The following is a 25,382-nucleotide window of genomic DNA, read 5'->3' as shown; positions in this document are numbered from 1 at the left end:
GACTGAGAATCAAACCCAAACCCAAGTCTCTTGCAACACAGAGCATTAACCCTAGGTAATATAGTCAGTTCCAGAATAACAGCTGTTATCATCAATGTTATTGTGTAAGCATATCACCCCCACTCTTGTTTTCTGTTGATAGTCCTGAGGATGGTGCAGTGCTATTGAACACCACTTTGAAAATGTTCTCCACCCTTTTGTCCTACTCACAGCAGGGTTGGTCCACTGTGCACTCCCCAAAATGCATCTTCTTCAATAACTTTCAGGTATTTGTTCTTGTGCAGGTAGCTGCAGAGAGAAAATGCACAATTATCTGGTGATAAAATTATATATCTCCCATGAGCTACCATATGTAAAGAGGAATATGAACACCCCAGTGAAAAAGAATAAGACTAGAAGCTATAGGAACCCTGAGTTACCACGTGGGCCTTTTTTTTTCATGCTTTAAATAAATTTGACAAACAGCCAGCAGCTTAGTAGCTGTCAGTCCAATTTCTAATGGTACAAGTGTCCACATCACAAAAACTACCTCCTCAAGTGGTAACCTCAGTAGAGGCAACCAAGACTGAATAAGTTATGGATGATGAACATCCTACCTAAACCTTAAGGATGGTCTCTCCAGAGCAGGGTTGAGGCACATTGGCTAAGTAACATGGAGGAAACTTGCCTTGCCACTGCACATATCATACCCATTCTGTGCAGACCAATTCTGTACAGGATTTTAGTCTTTGGTATGGTCAGTTGACACCTTTTTCTGGCATTTGAAAACTAGAAAAAGAACCTCTGCCACTGCTCATTGAACTTTACCTGTAACTTACGAGTTCATTTTCTGCTCCCATATTATTTATACTCTACCATGCAGTATTTGAGGCAGAGCTGCAGTCACACCTTCATCTAGAGATAGTTACACATTGTGTAACTGATTGTATATATTGGTATTCTTTCACCGACTTATAAAAGGAGTCTCTCTTTAAAAATAAAAATTAAATATACATATTTTCATTGTTATTGTTATTCTGTCTTTATTCACAAATATTTTTAAGGTCTTAATTCAAAATGATACCTATTCCACTTCTCTTCAGTTATGATAAGGAACGTGAGGAGGAAGGGGGAGGGGAGGAAAGAGGACTGGGCTTTGCGAAACGACCACTTCTTTTTAGCTGTGAATGCGGATGGAAGGAGGGGCAACCAGGCCACAGGGAGCCACCACCATCTGGGGAGAGGAGGTGACATAATGCTTCCTCCCACCTAGTTTTACTAGGAGCAGAAAAGACATAAGTGTGAGGGATGGAAGGAGTTTTAAGTCCAGTAAAAAGCATTACAGTTCACCTGTTGAACCACATTTTTAAAAGTGGCCTCTGCATCTGCATGTCCACCTTATCCAATCAACATTTTAAGTACTATCAGTTATTTTGCTTTGTATAAAATGAGCCCAATTAACAAGTCTCAGGAAGAATGAATAAACTCAGTCTTACCATTCTGAACATTTTAATCTTTTTTCCTCAAAAAGCCAAGAAACATCCCCGTAAATAAAGTAAATCCTCCACCCCAAACACATATGCACACCATAAACACCAAACACTCCCCCTAAGAAAATCTGGGGGGGTGGGAGGAGGAGGGTTAAAGCTTTCGTATCCCCAACCTCAGATCTGAGGAGGCAAATGACATTTGTGGACACATCAGAGACCTGTAGGAAAACACTGCCCACGCTGGATTTGAGTGTGAGAATACATGTTTCAGGTGCCCTAAGGTTTGCATAACCAAAACAGGGCCTCCTATGTACATGTAACAATTTAGAGATCAGACTGAAGCTCCTTGGAAAGAAGGAGAGAGAAAGAATGAACTTGAAAGAAAAAACAACCAAACTAAATCTCTACCATGATGTCATCAACAAAATCAATGTTCTAAAATTCTAGAGAAACAAACAATTTCCCTCCATCATTCAGACACTTTCCTAAAGCCTGTAGCAATACAGCATTCTCTCATCCCTACACATGAGCCATGTAAACAAAGACAAGACCTTTCACTCCACATCACTCTGGCACTTGAAACACCAGAGAAAATACAGGTTTCAGAGTAACAGCCTTGTTAGTCTGTATTCGCAAACAGAAAAGGAGTACTTGTGGCACCTTAGAGACTAACCAATTTATTTGAGCGTAAGCTTTCATGAGCTACAGCTCACTTCATCGGATACAGATACAGATACAGATTGCAGTGCATATGCATTGCAGAGACAGGGTAGCACATTGTATAATTAAATAAATACCACAAAATGCTTATTGAACACTCAAGAAGTTACCATAATACAGCAATGGACTAATTAAAGCTACTCAACATTACAAAGAAAGTGACCAATCTACCCAGCCTGAGGCTACATCCTGGGTATCAATTGCATTCCACTGGCAAGTAGTAATGTAATCTGGAATTCAGTTTGATTAGGTCCAGTGTCCTTCAGGTTCCCAAAACTCTTTAGAGAACAACAGCTAGCTGTTTTATAGCACTTTTAATCTGAAGATCTCAGAGCACTTTGCAAAAGAGGTAACTTAGTAAGTATCCTTATCTCCTGAGGAAACTCAGGCAGAGAGATGAAATGACTTCCCTGCGGTCAGTGGCAGAGCTGTGAACACAACCCAAATCTCCCGAGCTCGACTGCTCTAATCATTAGACTACACTGGCTAGAACAGGCCAGCGTTTGGTGAAGAACTAAAGGTCCACAGGGGAGCATAGATCAAGTCTTTAGACTCGAGTCCTGAAAATGCAATTGAATCGGTTTAGCTGTAAAGTGTGCAAATTCATCTGCAATCCATAATGTTTGTGTCTTGAAAACTACAAAGAACCAAATCCTGTCCCCATTGACGTTATTGGCAAACTTGACCTCACTAGGCACAGGCCCATACTTCTCACTGTAGTCAAGTCAGAAGATGCAAATATTTCACTTGACCTATAAAATACAGGTGCACAGTGAGCACTGGAATATATTTCCTGCATATTATTTGTTAGGCATAACACATACCTAATTCCCTGCATGCCACCAAGAAAATCTCTCATAGCCTATCCTCTCATCTGCTGTCATGTGAAACAAACCCTAGTTCTGCTTTAACACTATATCAGGGATTAGTATCTCCCTTTATCTGATGCTCTATGGAGAAATATGAGAGCCATTCTCATAGCTTGTCAATGTAGACCCAGTGGCTTTAGTATCTTGAGCTACTGTTTCACTATTTGCTATTTCCCCCTTTCATTTCCTGTCTGCAAATCTAACACTGAGTATCTCTAAAAATCAAAAACAGAACAAGAGCTAAGGATTAACCAGAGCCTTCAACAGCTTCACTGTAGCTGTGACTGAAGCAAGAGAAAACCTCTTTGCCCTAAGCACTAGAAATCATTGTACATCTAAATAATTGCTTGTTCAATTTTGCAATATTTTTCTCTGACATTTAAGACACCGCTGGGAGTAATAAAGTTGAAAGACAACAGTTCAGATCTGCCAATAAAACTAGACAGACTCTCAAACCTACAGAGCCATCCAGAGACCAATGGCATGTTTATAATAATCCTTAATGAGGAGGGGCTTCACTGTTGCCTGCCAGTTTGAGTGCACAAGAGTCAGGCCCATCAGAATGCAGGATTTCCTGATACTAATTTATTTCAATTGTTTAAGCCCTTTTTATTTTGTTTAATAGGTACCCATTTTAAATGGAAAAGGAATAGACTCTCCTTGTTAATTTCTGGTTTGACTGAAGGTGTTTATGTATGGCTGGCTTAGCCTCTTCCAATAGCTTTCTTGTCCTTCTTTACATTTCTTGTCAAAGTGTACACTAACTTTTTTCTCTCAAATTCATCATGACCCAAGACCAAATTAAAAATGTCAATGCCCTTGTTCAACTATTATCTTTTTTAAAATAGCTTTAAGTGAATGTTAATATCTAGATGACGTGAGGGACTGTGTCAAGGAAGCTTCTCCTCAAGCCCTCCATTCTTCCACTAATATCTGTCAATGTTGATAGCATAATCACCCTCCGAAGTCATGCCTCCCTATTATCTGGGTGTCATCCTTGACTCCACCCTCTCTACCTGTATACATTCAGGCTATGTCCAAATTATGCTTCTTCCTTCCTACCATTTCCAAGATCCAATCTTTTCTCTCTGTCCACACTGATTAAAAACTTTTGTCCAGATGCTTATGATTGCCCATCTTGATTACTGCAACCTATTCGTCTCTGGCCTTCCTGACCCCGATCTCCAGTCAATTTTAAATTACCCTTCTGACCTGCTGGTCTGAACATGTCATCCTAGAGCTGGCTAAAAAAACTGAAAAACAATTCTAAAGTTGTTTCTGTCTCAAAGGGTATGACTTTCTCCCCCATTTTTTAAAAAAAAATGTTAAATATTTTTTTCAAAATTTTGGTGTCTTGCTTCCTCCCAGTTTTTCCTCTCTGATACTGATTGCAATATCAGGAGTGATGTCCAGGTTTTTTTCTCCCTTGCTTTTTATTTTTTTCCTTTTGGTACTTTGTAACTTTTCAAAACTTCAACTTTTGAAGAGCTATGGTTGGCAGAGTTAGAATCTCATTTTTCCTTTTGCCACTTCACAATTTTTCAGGAAATACTGAAAAGTGATAGAGTGGTAAAAGTAAAAATGCAAAAAGAAAAAGAAAAAAGAAAAAAAGTGAAAATTCATTATATTGTATGCAGTGGCAAAACCGCAAACCCTGAAAATTCAAATTTTTAAAATTTGAAATGTAGATGAAAAACTGTAAAATGTAGAAAAACCAGAAGCATTTTACCAAAATGTTTTATTCTTAACAAGGCTATAATTCTGCTGGGGAAAAAAGTTTCAAAAACAAAATTTCAAGCAGTTCTATGCCACTTCTGAGTCCCTCCAATGGCCTCCCTTTTCCCACTGCATCGTATGCAAACCTCTAGCCCCTACTTTTATGGCTCTCCACATTTTCCCCAGCACCATCTTCTCTATAATGATGCCAGTCTCCATTGCCTGTTTATCCACTTCTCCCACAAGCACCTTCACATTTCTTCCATATTGCCCCAATGCATGCTATGCCCTCCCCAAATTAATCTGTAAAGCCATTACCTGCCCTCCTTTAAATATCTCAATATTCTCTTCTACCATGATGCCTGTAGTAAATAAGCAAATGATAATGGCTAGGTAAGTGATCAGTTAGGATTACTGATATCATTAATATCTTGTTTATACCCTAAAAAAAAATCATTAAAGAATAAAAAAAAGTTACTTACCTGTAGTTTTTTTTGAGATGTGTTGTGCATATATAAAAATTCCACTCACGGTATGCAGGCACCCCGTGCACTCAATATCAGAGTTTTTTGGACAGCAGTGTCCATTGGGACTGTGCACGCGCCCTGAATGTCCTTGTAACCTGCACTGAGGGCATATAAGGCAGAGAGCCCAACTGCCAGCCACTGAGTTCCTTCTCCACCACAGAATCCCAATGTCACAGGACTCCATAGCAAAGGGGAAGGAGTGTGTGTCACAGAATATATAATATGGACAGTACATCTCAAAGAACTCCAGTTACTGATTTTCTTTCTTTGAGTGCTTGCCCATATTTATATATTCCACTCGTAGTGACTCACAAGCAGTGATTCCATGTAAGCTGATGTGAGCTCAGAATCTAAATGAATAAAGACCACAGCACAACTTTGCCAAAAGATACTTCCAAATTTGATGTTTCTACAATGGAGTAGTGTCTTGTGAAAGTATGACTTGATCCACAGGTGTCTGCCTTATAGATGCCCATAATAGAGATATTTTGTAAAGATACTGCTGAGGCTGTCTGAGCTCTAAAGGAATGAGCACTCATTGGTGTTAGGAGTGTTAGTGATGATAATGTAGTATTCAGGCCTGTATATTTGCCTGAGAAAGAATTTTGGGTCTTGTTTGTCCATTTGACTTTTGATATTTTTATATTCTTATTAACATGTGTGAACAAAGACACTGTGTGTTACATCTTCCCACAAGCAGATGGGATGAAAAGAGATGAGAGATAGAGCTAAAGTGTTGCTTGGCAGAGTGGGAGTTTAATATATGAGCATACACTTGAAGGATAGTCCTGCCTCAACTCCTCTCCTTAGATAAGGTCAAGCAACCAGTCGGGAGGGGCGAGGAGGATGGCGGTCAGGAGAGAGAAGGTATAAGAAACACTTAAAGCTAAAGAAATGCCTATCCCTAAGCAAAGCACAACCTCACTCCTTACCCCTCCCATGGGACGCAAAACTATGGTTGTGCTTGCTTGATTAACCCCAATAAACATCACATTGCCTACACTTTGGACTTCTGGTCTTCTGTTTTCTGTCTGCATGACAAGAACCAGAAGAGGGTGAAGGCAAAGCCCTTAACAATTGGCAGCTGTCAAAAACTAGAGATCCTGGTACTGGATAAGTATAGAAAATTCTGTCCCTGCAAAGGAGCATGGTATTTAAAAACCAAAACCTTAACGTAGCAGGAGTTTGCCTCAAAATCTTTGCAGGTCCACAATAGCATCATTAATAGGGAGAGCTATTTTCCTAGATGTAGCTGAATGAAGTATGTCAATCAGTTTATGAAAGCATTCCTGAACCTCCTCAACAGGGGTTTGAAGACACTCAACCTCTCTCTTAAGTAAGTTTTGAAAAGTTTTAAGATCAACCAGTTGCAATGGGGCAGCAGGAACTACAACTTGTCAGACAACAAGAATGATACAGGTGTAGGTCCCATCAAATCACCAGCTTGAGGTGGAACTTCTTCAGACATCTCCTCGGTTTGAGGAGGACCTTGAAAAGGCAATGTCAAGGAGCAGGCTGAGAAGCAGAAGCAGAAGGAGGATTTTTTTTCCCTGAGAGGTGGCACAGAGGTATGATGTTCTGGCCTATATGAACCCCATAGATTTCAGAAGGGCCATGCAGGCATATTGCAAAGGGAAGGCCCAACAGCAAAAGGAAGGCCCAATAGCAAAGAGGAAATCATGGGGCAAGACAGTGATAGTCACTGTAGAATCTCACATGAGAAGAGTCTCTTGAACATCTACAAGATTTGTAAGAGGCAAAAGGAGATGCCATTGAGGAATATGTAGATGACTCCTGCATCCTGTCTTGTGATCCTAAGGAAGATATAATGAAGCACTCTGCATCCAATGGTGGGGTGGAAGAAGCTGGACTAGTCATCTGTACCAGTAGACCCTGTGCAGTTGGACTTTGAAACACACTCAGTGCCGCAGATAAAGGTACCAGTATTGAAGAGGTGTTATTGAGAGAAGTAGAGAGAAGTCTCTTCCAACACCTGCAAGCCTCCCTGTACCACATACTTTGTCAGTACTAAATGGTGCAGTGGGTCAACAGGGGAGCGAGCATAGGAAAGAGTGGAGTCAACTGTGCTGATGTACTGAGCAGAGCATAGCAGTCATTGCTGGGACTGAAGGAATTATAACAGAGATCATTTGTGCCAAGGAAGCAATATTAGACAATATGGCAGGAGCCAGCACCAAAGAGGCATCCAATTTTATATACCACTGTGGTACTGAAACATCAACAGTGTGATGTTTTTGAGTTCCACAGCAGCCATACTAGACTGTCAAGTCTCTTTACACTAAGAACAGTGAAGGGAACCAGACCACCTGTTAAAGGAGACTTTCACTGATGATCTGCCTCTAACTCTTCCAGAGCAGTGCTCCTTCTTTTTGTCAATTCTTTCTGAGACAGAAATTGCAGCCTTACATGACAGCTCTGGAGCTGGCAGACACTGAGTTAACAGGTGTACTACTGGAAACAGGAAGATCTTCCCCAGTAGGGTCAGAGATACCAGAGTTTGAGGCTGGAATCATGGATCAATCAAGCAAAGACATTTTCAGATGAGGTTCTTTGATGTTTAATGTTCTCTCTGAGAAAGACTTGCAGACTGTTCATTGACTGGGGATGTGGGACCTCCCTTGGCACTCAAAAAAAGGCATCATGTATGGTCCTCATTTATGGGTAATGCACTCTCACAATAGAGGCAATACCTAAATCTGGAGGATTTAGGGTTTGACATATCTAAGCTGCAGTAACAGGAGAATTATGATGTATATCCAGTAAAAAGTTGAAAAAAGAAAAGAAAATCTATCAGAAGTATTTGCCAACAAGCAAAAAACCTAATACTAATCATTAACAATAAGTATGAAAGTAGGAATATATACACAAGGTTAGAAAAATCTAAGCTCATGAGAATGACAACAAGTAGTTTTGTCTTGCAGCCATGGGTGGTGAGCAGAAATGGAGTAACATTTGGGCTGCTCTACCCTGTATCTCTTTGGTGCAGGGCATGAAAATATTCAGGGCACATGCATGGCCACACTGGACACCACTGGACAAAAGACTCAGATTCTCAATCACACAGGGCACATGCAGACCATGAGTGGAATATATATGGACTAGCACTCAAAGAACTGCTAATTGTGCACATAACTACTCTCCATAATAGAGTTATGTGAATAACTGATTTTTTCCATTAGCAGGCAGTTCCAAAAAATAACAATAATAAAATAAATTCTTTTTATGTTGACCTAAAACAGAACATTTTTTGGAATTTTCAGCAAGTTCAAGCTTGTGAAAAAAATTAGCTTTGAGTCAAACAAAACATTTTATTCAACCCCAAACTAAACTTTTTAATTTGTGGCAACTTTTTTTTTAAAAAAATAAAAGCAAATGTCATTTATCCAGTAGTTAGAGCACTCACCTGGAATATGAAGACCCACATTTGAAACTCCACTCTAGAGCAGGAACTGAAACCCAGGTCTCCACCCTCTCAACTGCATGCCCTAACCACCAGGCTATAAGGTATTCTGTGATAGGTCTCTCTATCTCTCCTGTTGAAGCTGCTCCACTTTGTATAAATAATTAAATATTCATTGACCCAGGCACAAAATAAAAATGACTCTCTAGCCTGGTGGTTAGGACACTCAACTGGAAGGTGTGGGACACCAGGGTTCCAGTCCCTGCTCCTTAGTGAGGATTCAAACTTAGATCTTCTATATCTCAGGTGAGTGCCCTAATCACTGGGCTACTTGTTATAAAAGGGGTGGTGACATCACCACTTCCTCTTCCTTCTCAGTTTTGTGAATGGCGCCTAAAAATTGGAGTTAGGAACCTAAGCCCACGTGTGCTTCAAGCCCAAAATATCAACAACTTTAATGTAGAAATGAACTGTTTTGACATTTCTTTCTTTGACTGAAAATTTGTTGAAATTGACACAAATTCACAAAAACAACAAGGAGTCCGGTGGCACCTTAAATACTAACAGATTTATTTGGGCATAAGCTTTCATGGGTAAAAACCCCACTTCTTCAGATGCACAAAATGTCTTGGTTGTCCCAAATCAGCATTTTTCAGTGAAAAAAATTTAAGCCACACCTTTCACCAAGCTCTACTCCATAACCACATGCTCCTGTTTTTTTCTTTCCCATCAGCCAACTTCCTGTAACCCTCTCCTCTCTTTGTGTCAAGTTTGAGGCACATTGGATAGGCAGTGCAGGGGAAATTTACACTATTGCTGCTCATTCTGAGCCTGTTCTAGGAATAAAGAAAAGAATCTGCTAACTTCATCAATACAAAACTCATTATAATGAAACATGAAAAATGAAAAGAAATGGAAAAAGAAAAAGAACGTCAGACAACAACACAGAGCATTCTTATATAATAATTGCCCTCTGGGCTTTCTTTCCCAGAAAAGTTTTAAGATACAGTTTAATGTGTTGATTGCATTTCAATATTTTTCTCCAAAAGATCCTTTATGGTAAAACCCTTGTTGTTATCCAAGTACAGTTTTAACCAGGAACAGTTACTGAGCTTCCTCATGAAAATACATCATTGGATAAGTGTGTTTTCTTTTGATAGAATCACCAATTCTTTTTGTCTTCTAATTTTAGAGTAAGTCTACAGAGTTTAGTAAAGCAGAAAAAAATATGCCCCCATCAGCTACATTTTAAATATGACCATCAAATTATTAAATGAGTTTAGAGTTTCTACATAACATGCCATCAGTAATGAGACAACAAGCATGATACTGGCCCAGAACCTTGGTGCAGCTCCATAGTGGGTGCAAAAGTAGACTTTGCATTTCCCAGATCCTGGGCTGGCTGCTTGCTGAGCTGGTTCCCTACTGTAACTTACAGTAACCTGAAGGCGGCTCTGAGTTATGCCAGCTGCCAGCAATTTCAATGAACAATATGGCAGCCAGGGATCAGTGGGTTGTAGGGAAGCCCCAGAGCCCTGTGCTCTGGACATTCCTTCTTTGTAGGCAGCAGGGGCAAAGGGTAGTGTAGCGGCTGCTATGCAGGTTGTATGCCACAAGAGTTTCCCCCTACACCAAAGTGATCCTCTTGTGTCTGGCTGTGCAGAGGTTTAGGGACAGAACCTCTCCTCAGTGTGGCAGAAAGAAGCTGCATTGTACCTCAGGATCTGAGCCAGCATGAATAAATTTCATGAAGGAACCACAGAAATAAATTCCTGAAAACAATGTCCAGAGCATGAATTGTGAAACAGATACTGTTTATCATTCATGCCTACAAAGTAAGTTTTAAAACAGATGTTAACATTCTGAAAATAGTGGTATTGTCTGTATCTTTGTTCTCAGTAATGTTTTCAATTATTAATGGCTTTCAGGGGATTTTCTCGCTCAGGAGATTGATATTGGAAATAGGATAATTTTACCTCTAGCGTTCAAATCTAGGCCAGTGACATTCAGTCCAGGTAATGACTGAACATCAATTATTCACTGAAATATGTCTGGCAACTTATCTGAAATGAGTTGGTGTTTTCAGTCCTCATTTCAGTGGACAAGTATCATTATTATTTATATGACAGTAGTGTCCAGCACCCCCTGTCAGGATTGCTGCCCCAGTGTGCTTGGTCCTGTAGATAGAATGACCAGTTGCCCATTTGGGCTCCCCAGCCTAGCAGGGAAGCATAGAAGATGATGATAGTTTTGTCAGGAGAAGAGGGAAGAAGGGGGACTCCCATGTGTTTGTGATGTGGGTTTGTCCACCATAGGAGGGAGAACAGTACCTTGGCCAGGACTGGTTTCAGAGTAACAGCCGTGTTAGTCTGTATTCGCAAAAAGAAAAGGAGTACTTGTGGCACCTTAGAGACTAACCAATTTATTTGAGCATGAGCTTTCGTGAGCTACAGCTCACTTCATCGGATGCATACCATGGAAACTGCAGCAGACATTATATACACACAGAGATCATGAAACAATACCTCCTCCCACTCCACTGTCCTGCTGGTAATAGCTTATCTAAAGTGATCATGGATTTGTGCTGGAAATGGCCCAACTTGATGATCACTTTAGATAAGCTATTACCAGCAGGACAGTGGGGTGGGAGGAGGTATTGTTTCATGATCTCTGTGTGTATATAATGTCTGCTGCAGTTTCCACGGTATGCATCCAATGAAGTGAGCTGTAGCTCACGAAAGCTCATGCTCAGATAAATTGGTTAGTCTCTAAGGTGCCACAAGTACTCCTTTTCTTTTTGGCCAGGACTGTCAGCATGAGATTCATGGAGTGGCAGCTTAGTGAGCACATGGACTATAGTCATGTTTGAAGGCAACGAAGGTGAATTCTCATGAAGTGCACGTAAGTACATGAGGCTATGTGGTAAGTGTTAGGGGGCTTATACCTTCACCCACTTACTTCCCTGGTCCTTCTCGCATGAACAGAGAGCAACAATACCCAAAGTCCAAAGGTGCAAACAATTTGATGTTTATTGGGGTGAACTTCCAGCAGGCCTGATTCCAGTTTCCTTCCTTAGTGTCCCCCTTCCCAGCTTTACCACCACAGAGCCTTACACCTGTGTCCCTGTTCCCATTCCTGCCCTTAGCAAAACATGATTCCAATTTCCCCACCCCCATTTGATTGACTGCAGACTATATAGTAAAACTTGAGTTCTGCTTAGCTATACCTTAACCAGTCATTTTACTGAAATTTAACTCACCAATCCTAACATATTGTAACATGATTATTTAACCAATTATATTCCACTACCTTAATTAGTTTACACCCAGCAAAATTAATTATACAGCAGACAGAAACAATCACAGAACCAGACAGAGATTATACAGACAAACAATAGCAGAGTGGGAACTATAATGACAAAACAATACAGAAGTGAGGATTTCACATCCCAGCTATTGTTAAGTGAGTTCTTGCCAGACAGGATGCTATCAAACTAAGTTTCCTTTCACATCTTCTAGGCACTTCCCTTTCTCTGGAGGCGATCGGCATTATCAGGACAGGATTGGATTCCTAACAGCCCAATAGCACCTTCTTTCAATGTGACTAGTTTGGAATGTGAGGATGTGACCGTTCGCTTCCCAGCTTATGGCTGCCTCTGCTGCTTAGCCAAAGATCTTAGCCTAAACACAGGGCCTCAGACTGTCACAGTAAGAGAAGGCTCTTACACCAGCAGACAGTGATTTTGATTCTTTCTTTTATACCTCTATAACTAGCCAAGTGATAAGAATACACCTAAATTCTTAGAGTACAGGCCTTTACAGATAGGCCTGAATATCTATATCCTAACAGTGAGTAGGGACAGACAAGTCTTGGCTGGTACATAAGGGCTTTTCATGATGCATGCTATGATGTCATTTATTGCCTGAAATCTGTCTTTGGGCAGGTATGCCCGTGCCATGATAGAGTTTAGAGTTTCCCCAATGAAGTCCAATGATTGCATGGAGCTGAAGATCAACTTTTCGATGTTGACACTGACTCCCAGTGAAGAAAAAAGGTCCCATCATCTTTGCTAGGACAAAGTTCAGATCCCAAGGAGGGACAGGATCTTGCATATGTGGGTACAATCTGATCAAGCCCTTTAGGAATCTGATGATGATTGGGTTGGAGAAAAGCAATTATCATCCAGCAAAGGGCAGAAGGTCAAAATGTGTGCCAGATATAGTCTTAAAGAGCTAACAGCTAAACTCTGACGTTTGAGGTAGAGAAGATAGTCCGGTACAAGATTCAAGAGAGCCAGATCTGGAGATACACCCTTTTAATAGGACAAATGGAAAAATGCTTCCACGTAGCCAGGTAAGTGCCCCTAATTGAGGACTTTCTATTATCCAGAAACAATTCATGAACGTCCTTAGAGCAAGTTCTTTCTAAAGGAGTGAGCCCTCCACACTGTCAGGTGGAGGGCTTACAAGCTAGGACAGACCAGGCAACTGTAGTCCTGGATCCAACAGAATAGATAGCGGAGTTTGATTGACAAGGTCAGTAGGCTTGAGTACCAGTGTTGAGGCCATGCTGGTGCTATAAGGATAAAGTAAGCATGGTCTTGTTTGACTTTGAACAAGACCCTGGGTAACAATGGAATTGGAGGGAAGGTGTATAGGAGGGAGTTCCTCCAGGAAAGCAGGAAAACATCTTTCAGTGATCCTGAGCTAAAACCTCATAAGGAGCAAAACTGATGCCATTTTCTGTTGGTCTTTGTTGCAAACAGATCCACTTGGGGAGTCCCCCAGAGCTGGAAGATGGATCTGGCCATATCTGGATGTAATGACCACTCACGGTGATGGGAAAAGGATCTGCTCAGCTGATCCACCAACATGTTTTGTTTCCCAGGCAGGCAAGCAGCTCTGAGATTAATCAAATTAGTTATACAAAATTCCCAGAGGCAAATTGCCTCTTGGCACAGCTGATTTGAGCACACCCCTCCCTGCCTGTTTATATAAAACATAATCACAGCATTGTCCACTAGAATTAACAGATACTATATGCGGAAGGAAAGCTGAGCAGGCTAGTCGAATAGATCTCAACTCCCTTACATTTATATATGTATTTAGATCTTGAAAAGACCAGAGACCTTGAGTCTGTAGTGACCCCATATGAGCTCCTCAAACCAGGCATGATGCATCTGTGGCTAGAGGAAGGGTTGATAGCAGGGGAATAAAGGTAACCCTCACATAAACTTTCAGATGATCCACCCTCCCAATCCAGAGGCGACAAAACCCTTCTTGGCATCTGTCACAGGGTCTGGAGTGGCTCACAACTAAGAGTGTCAATCTGACGTCAGACTGTCAGAAAACAGGGCAAACACCCCAAGTGATGGTATGTTCTCTAATTAGATTTCACCAAGCCAGTAATAAATGTGTGCTCCTGATTACTATATTAGTCTCACCATGGAACCACAGGCAGTCCCCTTAGGTGTTCCAGCCAAACTTAATGCCTGGACAAACTGGACTTAATTATATTGGTCACATAAACCAAAAATCACAATGTATTAGGTTCTTCCAGTCCCAAAGGGCCAGTCACTTACCCCTGGTCAAAGTATATTCCAGATCTCACCAAAGAGAACGCTGAAGCCAATTTCTCTAGTAAACTAATTAAAGATTTATTAGTTAAGAAACCCAAATGAGGGTTATTTAAAGGTTAAAACAGGTAAAACACATTACAGGTGAATCAAAGTTTAAGTGTAATAATTTGCTAGTTTTCCATAAGTCTCTCAGGGTTACCTAAAACAGCTGTAGGGATTATCGGTCCAATTGCTCAGAATTCCACCCTGTCAGAATTCATCAGTCCAGAGATGAAGGATTGTTCCCAAGGCACACTTTTATAGCGGTCTTCCCCAAAAAGCAGCCAGGCAAATACATGCACTCACAGCATGGGCTCTTCCTTTGATGAAGAATACATTCTGAGTATTTGACTTTGAGTCACTGCATCAGAGACCACTTGCTTTGAAATTAACATTCTTCTTCCTATGCATACACATAGGAATGCAGTTACAGTGTGTCATAGGGTCACTCACCACACTGGCACCCCGGTGGTTTTGGGTGTTTCGGGAATTAGCTCAGTCCCAGCAGGCGTGCCCTCGGGTCATGGTGGCTCTCCCGTCCTCGTCCCCACCTGCAGATCCATTACGTTTCCTTTTTCCTCAGCGTCTACTTCGTGGCACAGCCCTCCAGCCGTGACACCATCCTGTTTTCCCCACTTCTGGGGGATTCCTCCAACAAGAGGCAGCCACTCCTCGCAGAGGCTTAGCAGTCCACAGCCAGGCCACTCCTTCAGCGGCTAGTGCGGGGGAGGGCAGGTCCACCCACTACTCTGGGCCCCAGCCCAAGGACCATGCAAACAGCAGATTCCTGCTGTCTCTTCCTTCAAGCTCACTGTCTCTATTCCTGGGCCATTTCCCTGCAGCCTCAGTTCCTTCTGCTCCTGCCTCTGGCTCCAGGTCCTTTGCCCTCTTCCCAGGGCCTCGAGCCTGTAAGTCCTGGCAGCCTGCCAGGAGCCCTCTAGGAAGCCAGTCTTCTCCACAGAGGTTCCTGCAGCAGATTCACTCACTCTGGTCTGCAGCTTCCTTTTATATGGGCTACCTGGGCCCTAACTGTTTGCAGCCACCGCCTTAATTTGCTGTTTCCCCTGCTGCCACTCCTTTGGCTGCCTGCCACTCAGCATCCCTAGGCTGGTTTTAACCCCCTCAGGGCCAGTACAGGGAAGCCGACCCATCACACAGTGATATACATAATACAATTGCTGACTATTCATTATACATAATAGGGATGGATAAGTGAAAACAATACAGGTAACATTCATAGGTTTTCAGGAAGTTTCAACATCAAGTAAATTCTCATCTCAATACTAACACAATCCTTTGATTTACTGTTAATTAAATACAAAGATAGTAATCACAGGAAACAGATAGGTGAAGACAATAACATTAGCATTTCACTAGCTTTCATGCATTTAGAGCAAATGTAATTACTGGGCATATGCCATGTACACATAATGGGATAACATCCCCTTTTGTTTTACTCTAACAAGTGAATTGGTACACTTAGCACTTCCTTGAGGTTGTGACCTGAGCTGGCTGGTTGTCAGTGCCACAGCACCCGAAATAACTTGTCCAAAAGATGACAATTGGGGAATATGCTGAAGTTAGGCTGCAGCTCAGAAAGCTGTAGGGATGGCTGATGTGTTGCACCACATAGGTAAAAGCTGTTGTGTGACCCAGGAGACCGAGACAACAGCATGCTGTGGTAAGAGGATGTGTTTTCAACCACAACACTAAGCCCCATAGTGTTTCAAACCTGGATTGCAGTAGAAAGGCCTTGTCCTTTGTGGAGTCTAAGATCGCTCTAACAGACACTATTTTCTGTATTGCTTTCAGAATTAATTTGTCCCAATTTACTAGGAGTCCCAGTGTGTCGAATGTGGACAGCACAGTTGAGATGCTAGATAAATAACAAAATATAATCACGCCACCAGGAGCCTGCGATGGGGTGGACTAGGCCCAGAGGCCCCCTGTTGGAGGCCTCAGGGTCCTGACACACTCATCCCAGGTAAGGAGTGGTGGAGAGGTCCTCCAAGCAGGCTAGAGTGGCTACACGGGGAAACAGCCAATCAGGGCCCAGGAGAGCCCTATAAAAAGGAGCTACAGAACCAGAGAAAGGGCAGTTGCTGCTTGGAGCTGGATAAGAAAGAACTGCATGCCTGGCTAGCTGAAGGAACTGCAGCACAATGGACAGCTAAGCGGGGGCAGGGACTGGGGGAGCGAGAGGCTCCTTGCTGGCTGCTAGGACTGAGCCAAAGACAGTTTGCTAGCAAGGACTGGGGAAGTAATGAAGGAGCTCCTGGCAGGCTGAGGACCCTGAGTAGGGACTGAGCCTGGGGAGTGCCGCAGGAAGATAGTGTCTCCAGGGAGGAACCCCTGGGGATATGGCTCCATACTTTAAAGACCGCACACAACCAGAGGGGGGCACTCACAAGAGGTGGGTGCCAATCCCATTACAGAGCATCAGAAATCACAAATTCTGCGTGAAAAAATAAAATTCTGTGGGGACCATAAATTCTGTGTAAATTCTGCTTTGTGCAGTGGTGCAGAATTCTAGTAAGAGTAAAATGGCATTGTTAATCAGCAGGGCCACTCTGGCAGGGGCCACTGATACCACAATGTCCACCAGCTTGTGAGAGCTTTCACACACCTCCTCTGTCTGACTGTCAAGAACAGAGGCCACCCTTCTCAATAGATCTTGATGAGCTCTGTGGTCCTCTGGTGGTGGTGAATCTCTTGCCACCTGATCTGGTCAGATGCAACAGGATTCTGAGGTTGTGGCTGCTGTATGTCTTGTGGTGGAGAACCAGCCCGAGTGACTTCTGGATGCTCAGTACCAATCTTGGTACTGGAGAATGATGTCCACAGTGCTGATGCCCCTGGCCTGCCATTGAGGACAGTAAATGAGAAAGCGGAGGAGAGATCCTTGTGGGAGGAAAGACACCTCACAGTATCCAAAATGGCCAGTAATATGGGCCTGGAACCTTGACCGAGCCATTGCCCCTGAGCAGGAGGCCAGTGCTGTGACTGCTGCATGACCCATGGTCTCTGATGAAGTGTATGTTCCCAATCTTGGACATGACAAAGACAAACACACCTCTGAGTCTGAAGAAGAAGAGTCCGATACCTTTGACAACTGAGGGGAAGAACCAGTTTGGACTTGAGATAGGTAGCCAGAACCTGATAACAGCTGTACAGGGGATATCTTTGGAGACTTCCTCTTGACTGCACCAGCTTTTGTGGAAGCTTGGGAGGTAACAGTATTGTTGGTTCCTGACATGGTGAGGTAGGAGCTGCAGGAATCAGTACCAATTGTAAGCCTTCCTGTACTGCCAGGGATACTGGCACTGAAAGGCTAAGCGGGTCCCTTGCATACTCCTCCAGGGTGACTGAGTGTGGCAACAACTGATGACCCTGATGCAATGATCTTTTGGAGGATGGTCTCGACAGACCTGGCACAGGTTCCAGAGGCAGCAGTCTCTTCTTCTTAACTGATAAGTGCTCTAGGGAGAGCCTCTCTCTCTCAAATGTCTCATAGAGTCTCTGCCTCTACCTGGCTTCTATACCAACAAACTCAATGAGTACCAAACCCTGGGAGGGTCTATGCCTTTTCTTCAGCACTGGCGAAAGGGATTGAGGAGCTGCAGATATCTCCGATGGGGCGCCTCCATACATGGGGTGCTTTCCCCATGTGATGACTCCGATAGAGTGCAAAGTGCTACCTCCATAAGTAAACACCTGAGCCTCGCTGTTCTTTCTTTCTTTGAGCTGGGCTTAAATCCTTCACAAATGTGACATCTGATGCTGATGTGGGATTCTCCCAAATATTTAAAGAAAGTCAGGTGCGGGTCACCGGCTGGCACAGGCTTTCTGCAAGCCTTAAACTCCCAGTGAGTAAGGCTTCGTTCCAGTACTGATCCCAGTACTGAAAGATAAAATTTAATCAAAAAAGACCTAAAACTAAAACAAGTACTAAAAACCAGCTAAACTAACTTCAGCTAACTAATTTCTAACAGTAAGAGGGTATATATACCAAGGAGTGAGGGAAGCTCTTGCCACAACAAATTTGACTCCATTCCGACAACCTCACGGGAGGTCAGAAAGAACTGAAGAAGGTCGGTGTGTTTCTGTGCTCCACTCTCTTATACTTACATGCTGCAGTGCATGATGGCAGAGGGCACTCAAGCTACCCTGACAGGTACTGTTGAGGAAAAAAGGTCTTAGACAATCGCGCACAATGCACACACACATGTACAGTGGAATGGACATGTGCAAGCATTCGAAGAAGAACACCTCATTATTGCTCTCCTACGAGTATATCTCTTCCTTCGCCCACCCTTGCCCCTCCCCTAACCTCCAACCCATAGGCAGACAGGATGAATGAAAAATACCAGAAATAGATTAATGTCACATGTCAAGAGCTGGAAGTCAGGGCCTGATCCAAATTCCACTAAAGTCACTTTCCATTGACTTAATTGGGCTTTAGATCAATCCCTCAGAGCACAAGGATAAGGAGTTACAGCACCGGATAGGTTTCAGAGTGGTAGCCGTGTTAGTCTGTATCAGCAAAAACAACGAGGAGTCCTTGTGGCACCTTAGATACTAACAAATTTATTTGGGAATACGCTTTCATGGGCTAGAACCCACTTCATCAGATGCATTTGAAGCCAACTGCATAAAGTGTGAAGTTGCATCCATAAAAATAAGAAATTGTGACATGCTGCTCTAGTTCTGTAATAATTATATTTAAACTTCTTAACCCCAATCTTCTTTCCTATCCCTCAACACAAACCAAAGGACTCTATCTCATATTATCAAACACACATTTAGCCCCAGTGATCCAGGCCCTAGTGGCTGTCAGGTTGAATAATTACAACTCACTATACCTAGATATAAGCATTCTGACTTTACCACGGCTTTGCTTAGAAATTGAGTACACAACTAGTACACCGTTTTTCTTTCTATACCCATAGACATCGTCCCAATTCAACAATATAGCTGTACCTGAACACTGGAAGGCTAGGGGAATTGTTAATGGACACTTATCTCTATAGTTGTCAGTTTAAATACACAGGAATTACGATACCTTCGGGCACATATCAAGGGCCATGATGGAAAGGGGCCATGACTGGGACACCATACAGTGCAGGGTTAAAGTGAAGGAGCTGCGGAATGCCTACCACAAAGCCTGCAAGGCAAACGGCTGCTCTGGTGCTGCCCCCGCGACCTGCCATTTCTACAAAGAGCTGGATGCAATACTTGGGGGCAACCCCACCTCCACTCCAACGACCACCATGGACACTTCTGAGCCCAGCACAGCAAGGGGAGGGGGGAGGAGGAGGAGGAGGAGGAGGAAAACGCAAGCGAGGGTGCTGAGGAGGGGGGAGACACCCCAGAATCCCTTGATGCATGCAGCCAGGAGCTCTTCTCGAGCCAGGAGGAAGGCAGCCAGTCACAGCATCCGGTGCTTGGGGAAGGACAAACAACAGAGGAGGTTCCTGGTAGGCGGGTTTTTTTTTCGGGAAGGAAGTTCTTTGGTGCAGGCTCTTTGGGCGAGGAGGGTTTGGGATACATGCATGCCTAGATGTGGAATAGCGCATTGATGTGCTCTCTCACACCACGGTAATCGGCATCGGTGATCTCTTCAAAAGTCTCAGACAGAACGTGGGCAATGTGCCTGCTCAGGTTTATTGGGATAGCCAGCGTGGTTCTTGCCCCAGTCAGGCTAACGTGTCCATGCCACTGTGCCGTGAGGGGCGGGGGGACCATTACTGCACACAGTCAAGCTGTGTATGGGCCAGGGTGGAAGCCGCTTTGTAGTAGAAGACCCTCCCTTGCTTCCCCGGTCACCCTCAGCAGCGAAATATCTTCCAGGACGATCTCCTGTGGAGAATGTTGTGACAGTGTTCAGTGTAGATTTCCCCTGGAGCTGTTGGCTTTCCCCAAGGCACAGAAATCCAGAAGACAGTACACCCATGAAACAATCAGTCCCCCTGGACCCTGTGCTTACTCACCATTTCTGGGGCTCCTGTGGCTTATGTGCGCTCGCTTTGGGGCAGGCAAAGTATGGTTTTGTTTGGACTGTGATTGCCCTCCTTAAGTGCGGCGGAATCATTGCTCTGTCTGGTGTATACAATGCTTCCTCTGTTAAGTGTTGCATTTTGCCTGTATAGGTGCAACCTTGAGATCTCAGCCGCCAGTGTTATCACCGGCCGACAGAGTGAGAGCACTCAGGAAGAGGTCCCATAAAAGCAAAGAAGACATGCTGCAGGAAGTGATGCGGCAGTCTGTGGAAGAGAATCGAAAGGCACAGAAGTGGAGGGAGAGTGAAAGGAGGATCCACCAGAAGAATGAGGATCACCGGCAACAAAACGCGGTGCTCTGGCAGCAAAGCACGGATCAGCTGATTAGCATAATGGAGCGCCAAGCGGACTCTATCCAGGCTCACGTCCAGCTTCACCATCCACCCACGAAAACTACAACCCTTATCCACTGCACTCAATCCCCCTCAACATGCCTTATAGCCATCCTGAAGTGCAGCACTAAGTGCACAGCACTCCAGACAGGATTCCAGAGTATGAAATCAGGACATTCTCAAGTCTGTGAGTGAACTGGTCCCCTCCGACCCCACCCCCTTGCCGTTGTATTACTTTGTTTTTATTTCAATAAATGAATTTTCTTTTCAATAAATGAAGTTTTTCACTTTGAAAACATACTTTATTAGTGCATAAAGCAAAATATACCTTAGCCCAGGAAAGCAACAAGCACCACAATTCAGTGTACCAAAGACAGCCACTGCACTTAACTCCCGTGCAGAGCAACAGACATTACTGGTGGCTTTCAGCCTCAAATTGCTCCCTTAAGGCATCCCTAATCCTTGCAGCCCCACGCTGGACCCCTCTAATAGCCCTGCTCTCTAGCTGTGCAAATTCAGCCTCCAGATGTTGACTCTCTGAGGCCCACGCCTGAGTGAAGCTTTCACCCTTCCCTTCACAAATATTATGGAGGGTACAGCATGCGGATATAACCGCAGGGATGCTGGCTTTGGCCAAGTCCAGCTTCCCATAAAGAGAGCGCCAGCGGCCCTTCAAATGGCCAAAAGCACACTCCACAGTCATTCAGCACCGGCTCAGCCTGTAGTTGAACCATTCCTGACTGCTATCCAGGCTCCCTGTGTAGGGTTTCATGAGCCATGACATTAAAGGGTAAGTGGGGTCTCCAAGGATCAAAATGGGCATTTCGACTTCCCCTACAGTGATCCTCTGGTCTGGGAAAAAAGTTCCGGCTTGCAGCTTCCTGAACAGGCCAGTGTTCCAAAAGATGCATGCGTCATGCACCTTTCCGGGCCAGCCTGCGTTAATGCCAATGAAACGCCCACGGTGATCCACAAGGGCCTGGAGAACCATGGAGAAATACCCCTTTCAGTTAACATACTCAGGAGGCTAGGTGGTCTGGTACCAGAATAGGAATATGCTTCCCATCTATCGCGCCTCCGCAGTTAGGGAAACCCATTTGTTCAAAGCCAGCCACAATGTCATGCACGTTACCCAGAGTCACGGTTCTTCTGAGCAGGATGCGATTAATGGCCCTGCAAACTTGCATCAACACAATTCCAACTGTTGACTTTCTCACTCCAAACTGGTTAGCAACCGATCGGTAGTTGTCTGGAGTTGCCAGCTTCCAGATTGCAATAGCAACCTGTTTTTCCACCGGCAGGGCAGCTCTCAATCTCATGTCCTTGCACCGCAGGGTGGGGGTAAGTTCAGCATACAGTCCTATGAAAGTGGCTTTTCTCATCCGAAAGTTCTGCAGCCACTGCTCGTCATCCCAGACTTGCAGAACGATGTGATCCCACCACTCAGTGCTTGTTTCCCGAGCCCAAAAGCGGCTTCCATGGTGGAGAGCATGCCCGTGAATGAGACAAGCAATTTCGTGTCATATGCATTACGTGACTCAATATTCTCGTCGGACTCCTCACTGTCCTCACTGTCCTCACTTTGGATCATAGAATCATAGAATCATAGAATATCAGGGTTGGAAGGGACCTCAGGAGGTCATCTAGTCCAACCCCCTGCTCAGAGCAGGACCAATCCCCAATTAAATCATCCCAGCCAGGGCTTTGTCAAGCCTGACCTTAAAAACTTCTAAGGAAGGAGATTCTACCACCTCCCTAGGTAACGCATTCCAGTGTTTCACCACCCTCCTAGTGAAAAAGTTTTTCCTAATATCCAATCTAAACCTCCCCCACTGCAACTTGAGACCATTACTCCTTGTCCTGTCCTCTTCTACCACTGAGAATAGTCTAGAACCATCCTCTCTGGAACCACCTCTCAGGTAGTTGAAAGCAGCTATCAAATCCCCCCTCATTCTTCTCTTCTGCAGACTAAACAATCCCAGTTCCCTCAGCCTCTCCTCATAACTCATGTGTTCCAGACCCCTAATCATTTTTGTTGCCCTTCGCTGGACTCTCTCCAATTTATCCACATCCTTCTTGTAGTGTGGGGCCCAAAACTGGACACAGTACTCCAGATGAGGCCCCACCAATGTCGAATAGAGGGGGACGATCACGTCCCTCGATCTGCTCGCTATGCCCCTACTTATACATCCCAAAATGCCATTGGCCTTCTTGGCAACAAGGGCACACTGCTGACTCATATCCAGCTTCTCGTCCAGTGTCACCCCTAGGTCCTTTTCCGCAGAACTGCTGCCTAGCCATTCGGTCCCTAGTCTGTAGCGGTGCATTGGGTTCTTCCGTCCTAAGTGCAGGACCCTGCACTTATCCTTATTGAACCTCATCAGATTTCTTTTGGCCCAATCCTCCAATTTGTCTAGGTCCCTCTGTATCCTATCCCTGCCCTCCAGCATATCTACCACTCCTCCTAGTTTAGTATCATCCGCAAATTTGCTGAGCGTGCCATCCATGCCATCCTCCAGATCATTTATGAAGATATTGAACAAAACAGGCCCCAGGACCGACCCCTGGGGACTCCACTTGACACTGGCTGCCAACTAGACATGGAGCCATTGATCACTACCCGTTGAGCCCGACAATCTAGCCAACTTTCTATCCACCTTATAGTGCATTCATCCAGCCCATACTTCTTTAACTTTCTGGCAAGAATACTGTGGGAGACCGTGTCAAAAGCTTTGCTAAAGTCAAGAAACGACACATCCACTGCTTTCCCTTCATCCACAAAACCAGTAATCTCATCATAGAAGGCGATTAGATTAGTCAGGCATGACCTTCCCTTGGTGAATCCATGCTGACTGTCCCTGATCACTTTCCTCCCATGTAAGTGCTTCAGGATTGATTCCTTGAGGACCTGCTCCATGATTTTTCCGGGGACTGAGTTGAGGCTGACTGGCCTGTAGTTCCCAGGATCCTCCTTCTTCCCTTTTTTAAAGATTGGCACTACATTAGCCTTTTTCCAGTCATCCGGGACTTCCCCCGTTCGCCACGAGTTTTCAAAGATAATGGCCAATGGCTCTGCAATCACAGCCGCCAATTCCTTTAGCACTCTTGGATGCAACGCTTCTGGCCCCATGGACTTGTGCATGTCCAGCTTTTCTAAATAGTCCCTAACCACCTCTTTCTCCACAGAGGGCTGGCCTTCTACTCCCCATGCTGTGATGCCCAGTGCAGCAGTCTGGGAGCTGACCTTGTTAGTGAAGACAGAGGCAAAAAAAGCATTGAGTACATTAGCTTTTTCCACATCCTCTGTCACTAGGTTGCCTCCCTCATTCAGTAAGGGGCCCACACTTTCCTTGGCTTTCTTCTTGTTGCCAACATACCTGAAGAAACATTTCTTGTTACTCTTGACATCTCTTGCTAGCTGCAGCTCCAGGTGCGATTTGACCCTCCTGATTTCATTAAAAATACATGCCCGAGCAATATTTTTATACTCTTCCCTGGTCATACATCCAACCTTCCACTTCTTGTAAGCTTCTTTTTTATGTTTAAGTTCCGCTAGGATTTCACCATTAAGCCAAGCTGGTCGCCTGCCATATTTACTATTCTTTCGACACATCGGGATGGTTTGTTCCTGTAACCTCAACAGGGATTCCTTGAAATACAGCCAGCTCTCCTGGACTCCTTTCCCCTTCATGTTAGTCCCCCAGGGGATCCTATCCAGACGTTCCCTGAGGGAGTCGAAGTCTGCTTTTCTGAAGTCCAGGGTCCGTATCCCTGCTGCTTACCTTACATCCCTTGGCCCGCGGCGCCTCCTGCAGCCCCCATTGGCCTGGGACAGTGAACTGCGGCCAGTGGGAGCTGCGATCGGCCAAACCTGCGGATGCAGCAGGTAAACAAACCGTCCCGGCCCGCCAGTGGGCTTACCCTGGTGGGCCGCGTGCCAAAAGTTGCCAATCTCTGAACTAAAGGATGTCTCAACAAGGACTGGTAGAGGTTTATGTAGCTTGTTACCTTTATCTCAGTGGCCAAATGTGATCCAGTTCAAGAGTAAATAAAACTTTTTGGTATTGGCTGGGTGTGCAGTGGCCTGTGTGAAATGAGTGGCTGGCTTCTGTCCAGTTCCCAGCCCACATCACTAAAAATATAATTGCAATTGGCACTACCTACCTAATTGTGAGATCAGATGGTAGAAAAGCCTATACGGGGAAGCAGCGGAAATTACATGGCCTAGACAAAGCACTAGAAAAATGCTGTAGGAAACAAATCTTAATGGGATGAACTAGATAACCTGATAAGACTTTTCTGTATCTAATTTCTAAGGGCCAGTCCTGGCACAGGGATAAATAAGCCCGTCTCTTCTGTCTTCCAAGTGGCCACAGGCGTGCAGAGCACATTTCATTAGGGTGTGTACCCAGGGAATTTTTTTTTTTAAAGGCGAACATTTAGCACACAATTTTTCACACTGAAAAAAAGCCAGTAACCTAGTTAATAATAATAATTATTATTATTATTATTAATAGTAATAAAATCAACTAATAGAATGAAAAATGTGTGTATACTGTATATGAGATTATTATATGAAAAATGAAAATGAGTTTGCTTTGGGATTTTATAAGGCACTTATATCATTTAAACACATTTGGTACCCTGAGTAA

At 44.0% G+C, this 25,382-nt stretch overlaps 1 protein-coding gene across 1 annotated transcript in view; it reads right to left on the bottom strand.

Moving 5' to 3' along the window:
- The window catches only part of TSHR (thyroid stimulating hormone receptor), a 227,977-nt gene that overhangs the window by 24,763 nt on the left and 177,832 nt on the right, over nt 1-25,382 (bottom strand). Inside the window, exon 8 of the mRNA XM_077820386.1 lies at nt 211-288. Coding sequence (XP_077676512.1) covers nt 211-288 — 78 coding nt within the window. The remainder of the gene's footprint in view (nt 1-210; nt 289-25,382) is intronic.

Source organism: Eretmochelys imbricata, chromosome 6 (assembly GCF_965152235.1).
Source record: "Eretmochelys imbricata isolate rEreImb1 chromosome 6, rEreImb1.hap1, whole genome shotgun sequence".
NCBI classification, from domain to species: Eukaryota; Metazoa; Chordata; order Testudines; family Cheloniidae; genus Eretmochelys; species Eretmochelys imbricata.
The sequence above is the reverse complement of the archived record's forward strand: the minus strand, read 5'-3'. Positions and strand labels throughout refer to the sequence as shown.